Consider the following 12,813-nt stretch of genomic DNA (forward strand, 5'->3'; position numbering starts at 1 on the left):
TGTGTATTTCCTTGCTTATACCGCGAGGCTACGTACAGTACGTACCTACGTAGTAACATCGCTTTACGTTCGTGTTTTTTGGCTAGAAAAACGCTGGAATCTGTTCATTATTATAAAATCAAACGAGAAAATGTTTGGTGGCAGTGTGCCCGTAGTGATTCAATCCAGGTGAAACACACGCCGTGTAAGGAGAGTGTAAAACGTGGTGTGTCGAGCACGAGCTTACGGTTGCCGTAGTTTGTTATCAAACAGCACTGGTCGAGGCCGCGACCGCGAGACCATGGCGGAGGCGGCGCCTGGCAATATTGTGAAGGAGGGCTGGCTACAGAAGCGGGGCGAACACATCCGCAACTGGCGTGACCGTTACTTCATCCTGTTTGACAATGGTGATCTGGTAGGATTCAAGACGCAGCCGGAACGGAATAACTACCGCGATCCTCTGAACAAGTTCACGGTGCGGGACTGCCAGATAATGGCCGTGGACAAGCCGCGCCCCTACACCTTCACCATTCGTGGCTTGCAGTGGACTACCGTCATCGAGCGCAACTTCTCAGTGGACACAGAGAAGGAACGGTACGTGGTCTCGTGAGGCAGACCTTTGTAGTATAGCACGTATTTAGTTTAGCCATGAGTCCATAAGGTAGCTTGGGAATTGCCCGCCCCACACAATGTCATAAGGAAATACTGTTTGGGAGGAGGATGCTTTGTTATCCATATGTTTTCCTGTTTCAGTGGTTTTGATGTAGTTATAAATGGAAATGTGTTAATCTCCCTACATATTTATTATTACACTCTTAACATTCATATTGCACCTACTTTTTACCTTTTACCCCCAGCAACTCGGAGTTTTGTTTTAGTCCGTTTTAATGCACATTGCGATATTCCTAGCCTTGCCAGGAACTTGGTTTGTTGGTGGTGACCAAGTATAATGTACATTGAGAGCCACATTCTAAATAACATTAGAAACAGCCATTGTTATTGCTTATTATGAAATATGTAATTAAATGAATTAGGCAATCTTTATTATGTTTGTAATAAAGTAGTATTTTAAAATTTTTATACCATTTTCCTGTAGCTGAAATGTATCTTTTACGAGAAGATAGCATTGGACAAAAATGTATCTTGATATTGCTTATCACTTTAATTTTGTGAATAACATTATCAAAGTCGCAGACAAATGAATTATTTCAATTAGAACAAAATGTTGCTTCTGCATGTTACACAACATTATCAAATTCAATGACGTGAGTATAACACTGGTTAGTGAGACAGTATTATCTAGGGGCCTCTACAACTCCCTAGACCTGTGGTTCCCAACCGGTAATCCATGGAGCACCAGTGATCTGCAGAAGATAGACTATCTCTACAATAATATAAGTATATAATAGGTCGGCTTAACAAAAAAAACTATACATAAGACAACATATTTGTCCAGCAAAAACCACAGATAAATCTACAATTAAACTTATGTGAAATGTGTGACTTCAATAATCCAAAAGTTACTATTTTTATGAGAATAAATCCCATGGCTGGAGAAAATCTTTATTATTGGATGTAGTAACAGTGGCCCCTAGCTAAACAAGATTGGTATAAAAGTGGTCCTTAACTATGAAAAGGTTGGACACCCCTGCCCTAGACAGTCCTCGTTGTTTAAACAACTTAAAAACAATATTGTAATTTAGTTACCTAACTGCCAGGCATGTATGGTGTACAGTTAGTTATTCAGAAATAAAATGCCTTGCAGTAATAACTAGATCCATGCGGCAAAGAGTAGTGTGTAAGTAGAGTGGTGTTGCAGCGAGGAGTGGGTGGCGGCCATCCGCTACGTGTCGTCGGCGCTGTCGGCGGGCGGGCCCAGCGCGGCCGGCGCCGGCCTGCCCGAGAGCGACGACCGCGACATGGCGCAGCTCGGCACCAGCTTCCGCGACCCGCGCCGTATTGTATGTACTCGCAGTACTATGCCGGCTCCGGCCACCGCTCTCCGGCGAGCTGTTTATTCATTTTTTTTTTCCTGTAGACACTTGAGAAATTCGAGTTCGTCAAGGTGCTAGGCAAGGGCACCTTCGGCAAGGTGGTGCTGAGTCGCGAGAAGGGCACGGGCAAACTGTACGCCATGAAGATTCTTAAGAAGAACCTCATTATCCAGAAGGACGAGGTGGCGCATACCATCACCGAGAACCGCGTGCTCAAGAAGACCAAGCACCCTTTCCTCACGGTACGAAGCGCGCACAGTCTGCTTGTATTCATGTTCAATTCGTTTAAACAACTTGTAAGTTCATATAATTGTGTAAGTATAGGCGTCATAAGCGGAACGGAAACATCGAACATTGAAACAAACTGAATGCTCCAACTCCTCTACTGCGGCTACAATTTTGGCTATAACGCGAACATTCGTCTGTCGCGACACGTGTGGTCACAGAATTCGTCCTAGTCCGAATCATTTCCGCGAACTGGAATGCCCTTCGCGGCGCTGTTGGTTATGGCCGCGCTCTTCAGTAGACACCGAGCGGTTTGGACGTCTTCATTGTTGTATTTCATTATCACGGATTAGAGAAATGATGAGACTCTTAAAGTTCATACAATGTAAATAAATTATGAACCTGAACTAAAATAAAAAAAAATGATGTAATGGATTATAGAAAAGATAATATATTTCTTTATTAATTGTTGTGTTCCTATGGAAAACATCGGCTTTTAGGTATTTTTATTCATCTTTTTGAGCTTGTTATTCTAATTAGAGTAACAAAGATGCGGTTAATAATTCTTAGATGGCATTTGATACAGCGCGACCGACCGCCTCGTCCATGGTTTTCGCTAAATTATCGCGTTGTTCGGGATGTCTTGCAACGCACTGAAATATTTGTTTGGTGTGGCCGAGCACATCGCCTTGGAACGAACCTGAATCACATCATGATGGCACGAACGCGAATCTTCTGTACCGTAGCATTGTTAGCACAAACCTTACCAAATAATCAATGCGGTTGGTCTGTGCTGTAGTTGATAACAAAGCGCCACATGATTATGTCAGTTAAAAACTGTGCGGTGTGCATGTTGCTCAAAATACCCACGACACGAGAGAAAATCCAAGCGTGGAGTATTGAGGCAACATTATTATGAAATACAGGTAGGTCCTGTATGTCAACTCGATAGAACCTGGATACTGTATGTATTTTTTTCCTGTTTCACTTTTATTAGCTCATTTATTTCAAGCTACTGTGTTTAATTGAGTATTTTAAATAAGTAACTGCAATTTGTCGCTTGTGTTAGCGGATCTTTCTGTAATATGTGGTGCGTGTGGCGCAGGCCTTGCGCTACTCGTTCCAGACGGCGGACCGCGTCTGCTTCGTCATGGAGTACGCCAACGGCGGCGAGCTCTTCTTCCACCTGTCGCGCGAGCGCTCCTTCTCCGAGGAACGCACGCGCTTCTACGGCGCCGAGATAGTGTCCGCGCTCGGGTACCTGCACGCCGAGGGCATCATCTACCGCGACCTCAAGCTGGAGAACTTGTTGCTGGACAAGGACGGACACATCAAGATCGCGGACTTCGGCCTCTGCAAGGTGAGTAACGCGCCCCCGCGCCCCCGCGCCCCGCCCCGTCCGGCGTGCTACATGGCTCGCGTGTTGCAGGTCAACATACCGTACGGGAGCACCACGAAGACGTTTTGCGGCACGCCCGAGTACCTGGCGCCCGAGGTGCTGGAGGACACGGACTACGGGCCCGCCGTGGACTGGTACGTGCCGCGCCCCTCGCCCCCCGCGCCCCCGCCCCGCCGCTCCCACTGACCGTGCCATGTCCGCAGGTGGGGTACCGGCGTGGTGATGTACGAGATGGCGTGCGGCCGGCTGCCGTTCTACAACCGCGACCACGACGTGTTGTTCTCGCTCATCCTCAGCGAGGAGGTACGTACTGCGTAGGGGCGTGTAGTGGACGGCGTGTAGCGCGGAGGGTACAATGAGTGACGTGTTGCAGGTTCGGTTCCCGCGCGCGCTGTCGGCGTCGTGCCGCGCCCTGCTGGCGGGGCTACTGACGAAGGAGCCGGCCAACAGACTGGGCGCGGGGCCGGACGACGCGCACGAGATCATGAACCACCCGTTCTTCGCGTCCGTGAACTGGGCCGACCTGGTGGCCAAGAAGATCCCGCCGCCCTTCAAGCCGCAGGTGGAGTCCGAGACCGACACTCGCTACTTCGACTCGGAGTTCACGGGCGAGTCCGTGGAGCTGACGCCGCCCGAGAACGACTCGAGCCTGGCGCGCATCCAGGAGGAGCAGTTCCCGCAGTTCTCCTACCAGGTCAGTTCCACTCACTCACCCCGCCCACACATGGCACTAGGCCCGTTTTGTACATATCATTTCTAAGAAAATTCCATAATAATATTTACTACTCTGTCAAGAAAGTACCGGGAAATGTTGTAAAAAACAAAATAGTTATTCACAAAAATATATTTTATTTTTGAGTTTCAAAACCAGAAATTAGTTGGCGGAAACCGGGTCAATCAAATGGTTACTGCACGGTATTTGTTAATAAGATTTTTGAAACAAAACCATTCACAATGATGGTTCTGTGTGAAGGTGCATTGGAGTGGTGCAAAATCAAAGAATGCCTTCGTGTCGACAGCTTGTAAACTGTTTCGTACCACTAGAAGGCAGTACGCTCGGATATAATCGACTCACTGTGAAACTTCAGTAATTCCGAACATTAAATATATATATAATAAATATAATACGAACTGTTTGTTCGATTTTCCTAGCCACATGATACACCACACATGTTCAGGCAGCAGCACTATAGTTAATAGATGTAGTCAATGGATGAAACTCAAACCGTGCCCTAAAATAAATCACAGATGTGCTAATCATACAAAAATTAAAAATACTAAAGAAAATATTTGGAACTATAAATAAATCCCCATTCCCGGTACTTTCTTGACGGAATGTAAGATAGAGATATCGGTAAATTAAAAGAATACACTTGTCACCAAATATTTGAACAACAAATATGTCGACAAGACAACCACGAGCACAGAACTATGCCGCAGTTGTGGGATCTTGTCGTGAAAATCGGATCCAACCGAACATGGTTACGGCACACCTTCCAGTAAGCCTTGTTTAAAACCAAGGCGCCCTCTGTTGTTTGCATGGTTACTGAAATGAAATGCCATTATGTTGTTGGTTATGTTAATTGAATATGTAGGTGACTGTGTTGTTGGTGTGCTTATTGTTAAATAAATTTGGAACCAATCCCAATGTCAATCCAATAGAATTATTCAATATCTATGATTTTTTTTATGATATTTATTTTTGCAATAGTTTGCAATATTCTGTTACACGTCAATCTCTTAAATAACTAGATGAGGCCGGCATTTCCTATCGGACTACTCTGAGAAAAAATGCCGAAACAAGAGTTTGTTACGGCATTTTTTCTCAGAGTAGTCAGTAGAGTAGGACGTCAAAAGAGACTATGACCTCTGAGTAGAGGTCATAGTCTCTTTTGACGTCCAGACAAAATCAATCAAAGATGTCGGAGAACCGTGCAAGTTGATTCTGTAGTGGGTTTTTGAGGAAAGAACCACAGCAGTTTGGGCGGGCCTGTTCAGATGGCAGCACGCATGTGTCAGTTTACAATTAGCTCATTTAACAGCTGTTGCTGAATGATCCGACGAACAATACTAACCAAAAGAACATTTGGATAGGCAACGCAAATGCTCAAACTGTTAGAATATAATTATGTAACTAAAAATAAAATGACTAGCCAAAGTCTCACACGGTCAAACTAACAATTCTAAAAAGAAAATGTAAAAATAGAAAAGGAAAATATATATATAAACTATGCAACCCCAATTGTAGGTGTTAAAATAGCATTCAGAGTACGCAATATAAAGCCAAACTCAATACCATTTAATTAATTCAATATCCTCGCAATACGGATGCAGTCGCGCTAGAGTTGAAACTCAAAGAGTACAAAATTACTCAATACCAGAGTCGATCGCTCGGAATTGGATTCAAGAGTAAGCGGGGACCACGACAGATGGACGGATAGAACTAGGTCTACCTAGATAAAATCCAGTTCAAATATAGTATGTTGAATCGCGACAATTTTTCTTTTTGTATATTAGCTATTTTGGGACATAATAATATCAGTCATTTAATATTGTAATGTGAATGAATGTCTTAATGGCAGATCCAGTGAAGTTTGCTTGGTAATGACTCAATTATATTTTTTGACAATAATGACTTAAAAATCATGGTTTGCTCACGGACATTAATTAAGAGAAGCTCTACTAGTTTCGAGTCACAGAGGGATACGGCCCCTCTGTAATACAACTGTTTACTAAAAAAAAATAATCACAGTTTTGGCTTAAGTGTCTTTCTAGTAACATTCCCTACTACATTGTTTAATTTTTTTAATGTACTGAATTGACACTTTTACTGTTTTATAATATGTAGCAAGAAACGTCACGCCTTTTATCCCCGAAGGGGTAGCCAGAGGTGCATATTACGGCACGTAATTCCGCTATACAATGTGCACCCACTTTTTACCATTTGCGTTAAAGTCAAAAGCCCAGTAATACTTTGCCCGACCCGGGAATCGAATCCAAGACTCTTGTCCGGCAGTCGCACTTGCGACCACTCGACCAACGAGGCAGATTTTATTATATTTATATAGATATTTTATATACATAATATTTTGATCCATTTCTCTGCTATATTAATTTTCAATATTCTTTGACTTGATTATACCTACTCGTTTTTTTTTAAATAATTAATTAGCTATGAATGTAGGTACAAAAGTAAGGTAATACAGATCCAGTACATTCTACGTTACTATTCGTTAGTTGGCTCACTTCTTTACTGTATTATCTTTATATATATAATTCTTCTGTAAGTGTGTATGTCACTGAACTTCTCTTAAACGACTGGACCGATTTTGATGAAATTTTTTGCGTGTGTTCAAGGGGATCTGAGAATGGTTTAGATTCACAATTTTGTCCGCTGGACAATGATTTTTTGATATTTTTTTAATTTATCAGTAGTTGTTGATTTTGGAATGTTTTACATTGAATCCGACAGACGGCGCTACCATTGCAGTGTTAAATATGAATGACGTTAGATATTGTCATAACATTTGAATAACAATTTTCATCAAAAAGGTCCAGAATGTTTTAGCTTATTAAAAAAAGTTTAAAATTTTCAAGACAGGACAACGTCTGTCGGGTCCGCTAGTCTTCTAATAAAATATCGGCGCATTCCAATAAACTACGGATCGTTAAATTTGCTTACGAGCCGTAGAATTTTGACACATTTTGTATGGAGCTTATGTCAAAATTCTACGGCTCGTAAGCAAATTTAACGATCCGTAGTTTATTGGAATGCGCCGTTAGTCAATTACTTTGTGTTTTTGGTAATGTACGTAATGACGAATTATATATTTACCTATATGAATATTGATTTGATTTCAATCAGTGCGTCTACCACACACCAGACTGGTGACCCCAAATGATAAATCAAAATATTTCATTTTCATAATATGCACGCTAGATGGCAGAATATGGCTGCACTCATTATTTTACAATAACTGCTGTAACATGTACACTTGACCTGTATTAGCAATAAACGACTTGAATTTGAAACTCGATGATAAATAGCTATAGTGACATTACACGTAGGAGTTAATTGGTCCATGTTTTTGCGCAGGATATCTGTTCCTCCGCCCACTCCGCACTGTCGCACCACTCCGCGCTTGCTGACAAGCGCCAGTAGCGCGGGCCCCGCGGCCCCGGCGGACCTGGCGGGCCCCGCGACCACGGCGGGCCCCGCGGCCCCGGCGGGCCCCGCCGCCCCAGCGGGCCTCGAGGGCCCCCGTGCGGCCCCGCAACGCTCCACGTCGTGCTCTTCACTTCATAGATGCGGTTTCAAATAATGGATTTTATATTTGCTTCTCTGAGATAAAATGATTTCTATATATGACCCTGCTGAGATCTGCTATTGTAAGGATACTTTCAGGATGTACATCAACACTCATCGCTCACAGATACCATCGTTCACTCTCCTTGGTATTAAGATATTGGAAATATGTGTAATTATAATATACGACGATACTGTTACATGTAATTTTAAAATAATTTTGGGATTTTGATGATAACTGAGATTGCATCACAACCTCGTAATGGTTTACGGCGTCATTGCATGGATTGGACCATCCTATTGTGTATATTTTATGTTTCTCTCCTAAAGTCTATTTTTGTCTAACTCTACTGACTGTTACTAAATCAAATCTCAGTCTAAATGTATAAGCTTAATATTTTTTAACAATAAATTATTTTGTAGTCAGCTTCATGATTACTGCATAACATGAGTTGATTCTCACGGTATATAAATAATATTGTCTGTATATTACTTACAGATGGTTGTGTAGATGCAATATGTCAGGTGATGTTACGAAATGATGCAGTTTCAGCTAGCGTCATGTTCAGCCCTGAGGTTCATTTAGTAACATACTTCATTTAGTTCCGGATGTGATCTTCCTTGGTCTGTTTATCTAGATCTAAATCCAGTTTTTTAAGAGGGTAGATGTTTACTATTAGAAATAATAATATATATTGAAATTGCTGCAAACCGAGTGCAAGATGTGGCATGGCACAGACAGAGTACATGTTGTAGCTCGCAGTCCGCCGGCGACAGGCCTAACACGAGTCGTCGACCAGTTCCCTCGACTGGAGATATTCACAAACTGCCTGTCCAACGTCCAACAGAAGCTGTGTAACGATATTTTATATTTGCATTTGTTTCCTTGTATTGTATCATTACCACGACTTGATCTGTCTATGGTCGTACCAGTTCGGAGCTTGTTATTTAGGAGGTATAAATAAAACATTAGACTACAGTATTAATATTGTATTCTGTGAAAACAATACAAATAGCTGGAAAATTCGAACTGTCGTTGGTTTCTTGACAAATAATTAGCTAGAGACAGACGCAAGAGCAAGAGACGTCCGCGCCATGAGCCGGCCGTGGCTCGAGGCAGACTCGCCGCACCGGGGGCACACTTGTATTTCCTTTTGTATATATTATTAAAGTTAGGATTAAAGCGATCGTGTCGTTTCATTTCCTCCTCAACCCTCAGTCCACCGCTGCCCCCGAGTACACTAGACTTACATAACTAAACAATACCTCAGATAAACTTTAAAAACGTTAACAACCAATAACTACATTAAGACAGGTGTTTCGGACGGTCGAGTCGGCGCACGTCCCGATAGCGGCGTGCAGTCCTGCGTGCCCGACGACATGTTATGTAGATATGTTGTGTTACAGTGACCGACGAACGCTGCCCGTCACCTCCGTCTGCTCACTGCGGACTATATTCTATCGACTCCTTGCCAAGGGAGGCCGAGTCAAGCAAGTCTCGGTCAGCTTTCGTAGGTCCAAGTAGAGATCAGTACATACGAGGCTGCGTGGTCAACAACGCGCGACGCCTTACACCTATTTTTTATAAATACACAAAACTTGTAGCGTATAAAAGTGAACAAGAGAAGCCGTCTCATTGGTCGCGGCGGCGTGTGACATGTTATCTAACAAATGTTAACGCAGGGGTCGGAGACGGTGCCCTTGGAGTGTACAAGTACAGTAGAGTAATAGCAATTATATAAAAATAGTTGGTCATCAGTGTCATATTTAATTTTGTTTCGTGATGTGATTATTTTATTAATGGTATAATATATTAATGAGTTAAGTTCTCAGTTTTACACATTTCCTAGCTAAGCCCACTTTGTATGTAAGTAGTAGGGTAGCTACCACTAGGTAGTATTGAGTACAATCACTGCGCGGTAAGGGACGTGTGACAACTGACGTGAATGAGGAATGACAGTCCGACTCTTGAGGCTGCGGCCGCACAGTGCTCGGGTTTTGCAAGTTAAATGACATATCGGTGTCAGAAAAAAATATATTAGTTATATTATAGGTAGGTAGATTGGAAAGGTTTTCACATTAGTAATAAGGATGAAAAATGTTTAACAATTTCATTACTAAGCGGATTTCCACAACAAATTAAAATATTACCTGATTACCTACCCACAGCAAAAAAAAAATTGGTAGGTACCTACTCATGTTCCCCACAGCGGTGACCACGATATGATAGGCAGCAACGGAGCAAATCAGTACCATCATCTTCGTCGCTATCCCCTCATTACTGATCAAGTCGCAGTCAACCAGTGTCCTCGATCTCACCATGTTGCCGCTGCGAACTAACCGGCGTCTAGGCACAGCACTTCTGCCATCTTCTCACGGCACAGAAAAGGACACCGGAGTCGTTTATGGATGATTCACACTACACCGTGTCGCGCCCGGTCCTGGCCTCGGCCGTGCCAGGCATTCATTCAACGATTTCATCTGTCGATAGACTTGACGCTTAAGTAAATATACCATTTTCACAATATGAATTGGCAGCTATTGCAATTGTAATTGTCCTGGCAAAATGTATACCACAAGGTATGACCGTGCTCCGGTCGGGATTTGAGGAGGAGAGTCAATCTCTCTACTCCTCAAATCCCTAGTTATCAAAACTGACAACGCAGTTGTAAGGAACTACTCTGGTGTTGCGGGGTTTGTATGGGCGGCGCCGATTGATTAGCATCACGGTTGGATTACGATGAAACTTGGTACAATTATATTTTTATATCCTGGGCACAACACTGGGTACTTATTATCCCGAAAAAGTATATACATTAAAAAACAAACTTAATTGTGCGGCTCGATCCGTAAGCACGGCTACTGTACCAAACGCAAATATAATGTTGTCGAATGTTTGGTTAGCCTTCCTGACCGTACGCCTAATTATAGGGCCGATGGTCGAAATTTGCTTGAACTGAACCGCTATTGTAAATGCGAAAGATTGTGAATTAGTGTGTATGTTTGGAATATGGTATGATTGGAATCAAATTCGGAACAGGGGTGGAAATATGGTAGAATGGTTTGGAATAGCACATAGGCTAGTTTTTCACCCCCGGGAACGCCTTAAATAATTTCATAAGTTTTGCAAGTAGGTGTATCTGCTTTTTAGATATTTTAATCAGTTTTTTCATACAAAAAGCGCTCGTAGGTATAGTTAGAGCAGAACTATACGGTCGCTCGCATTTCTAAAAGTTCATTTGTCTTTTATTTATTATTTTCAATAACTAATTAAACAACAATAAGTTGACGATATCTATGCGACGATTGGCCATCATTGTCACATCTCATATGCGTTGCCACTACAGTTAAGTATGTAGGTACCTACTGAAATCACATTTGTCTTTACAAACACAAATCCCTGCTATGGTAGACACCTAGTTGATCATTTAACTGACCCGAATCCGCAATAAACACAGATCCTATCTTATCATGACACCATTGCGACGGCGACACTGTCCGACTGATTCTTGTAGACAATACTAGGAGAGTACCTATCTACTCATCTACTTCAAGATTAGTTGCATCACTTTAAATTCAAAGGCACTCAAAAAGTATTTTGTCCGAACCTAGACATCCTAGAATCTAAACTCGTGGTCAGCAGTCACACTTGCAAGCAATTGATAATAAATTAAATCCGCGAGTGAGGGTGCTCTTCAGTAGGTTTGCCGAGAGCGAGACGAAGACTCCCCACAGACCAAAGGCGACACTGCGAGGCCGGAGCTGTGACCGCGTGCTGCGGCATATATCGTGTAGCGAGTAGTATAGTCCCGTGTACCGTGTCCGTAAGCGAAACGCTGCGTGTCTACTGTATCGCGTGTGGCTACATGTCTATCGTACGATATATCTAGTAGGTATGTACAGAGCTGGCCCCGGCGCCCGCGCGCGGTCACTGCGGCCGCGCGCCGGGCGCCGCCGCGCGCTACACGAAGTCGCGCCGCCGCTGGCACGCGCTGGCGCCCGGGCTGGCGGGGCCCGGCGCGGGGCCCGGCCCGGGCTCCGGCGGGCTGCTGGCGGGCGGCGTCGGCGCGGCGCCCTTACTGCGCGCCTGGACACACAACGTTCGCGGGTTAGTACCGGCGGGCGCCAGCGCCGGCGCCGACAGTGCGAGGCCGACCTTAGAGCGCCGCTTCCTGGCCGCGTCGGTGGGCCGCGCGTCCGGCCGCACGTCGAGCCGCGCGTCGGGCCGCGCGTCCGGCTCCACGGGAGTGGAGTGGGCCGCGCCGTCGGGCTCGGCGCCCAGTCGCGTCGCCAACATTGTCAGCAACTCCTCGACCCGACCCAGCTGTAACGTATGACTTGCAATTAATGGTTGGTTGGATCCTTAATTCCATATCTATACATATAATAAATCTGTAGAAGGGTCAATTCTGTTCATTGAAAATATAGAAAAAATAAAAATAAATAGCAGGGGGTAGTTACTGGATCGATACCAAGCCCAAATATGTGATTATTTTTTTTGTGTCTGTCTGTCTATATATGTTCAGGCATCACGTGAAAACTGACGGTTCGATTTCGATGAAACTTGGTATAATTATATCTTATTATCCTGGACATAAAATAGGTTACTTTTTATCCTGGAAAAATGTAGAAAAAAAAAATTTATTTTTCAGTTTTATTCTGCTCAACAGCAGTAGCTCAATAGAGGGATCTCCTTAATTATTATGGGCCTCGCCGTATTTGGGTCCAATAGATATTTATAAGATGTCATTGTCAGAGTTACTCAAAATGGAGAAATAAAACTTCCACGCGAAGACCGACATCCGCCGTGGACGGAGTCGCGGGCGGAAGCTAGTTGGCTATAAGTTTTGATCATTTCTGAAATTTTCTCTTTCTTTACTGTAAGTACCTACTTATAAGATACACGAGGC

General features: G+C 43.6%; 2 protein-coding genes across 5 annotated transcripts in view; one reads left to right on the forward strand and one right to left on the reverse strand.

The window, feature by feature from the left end:
• On the forward strand, positions 1-9,090 carry LOC118267370 (RAC serine/threonine-protein kinase). The gene is made up of 8 exons (XM_035581288.2): positions 1-573; positions 1,799-1,940; positions 2,018-2,215; positions 3,304-3,558; positions 3,628-3,731; positions 3,801-3,900; positions 3,971-4,291; positions 7,694-9,090. Exons 1-8 carry the CDS (start codon positions 281-283, stop codon positions 7,757-7,759), a joined length of 1,479 nt encoding a protein of 492 aa, XP_035437181.1. The 5' UTR covers positions 1-280; the 3' UTR covers positions 7,760-9,090.
• The window catches only part of LOC118267369 (potassium voltage-gated channel protein eag), a 20,570-nt gene continuing 16,635 nt past the window's right edge, over positions 8,879-12,813 (reverse strand). For all 4 annotated transcript variants that reach the window (XM_035581284.2, XM_035581285.2, XM_035581287.2 and 1 more), the window contains exons 13-14: positions 12,060-12,227; positions 8,879-11,990 (exon numbers count right to left, since the gene is read on the reverse strand). In XM_035581284.2, coding sequence (XP_035437177.2) covers positions 11,865-11,990; positions 12,060-12,227 — 294 coding nt within the window. In that variant the 3' untranslated portion in view covers positions 8,879-11,864. The remainder of the gene's footprint in view (positions 11,991-12,059; positions 12,228-12,813) is intronic.

This window comes from Spodoptera frugiperda, chromosome 6, assembly GCF_023101765.2.
Source record: "Spodoptera frugiperda isolate SF20-4 chromosome 6, AGI-APGP_CSIRO_Sfru_2.0, whole genome shotgun sequence".
NCBI classification, from domain to species: domain Eukaryota; kingdom Metazoa; phylum Arthropoda; class Insecta; order Lepidoptera; family Noctuidae; genus Spodoptera; species Spodoptera frugiperda.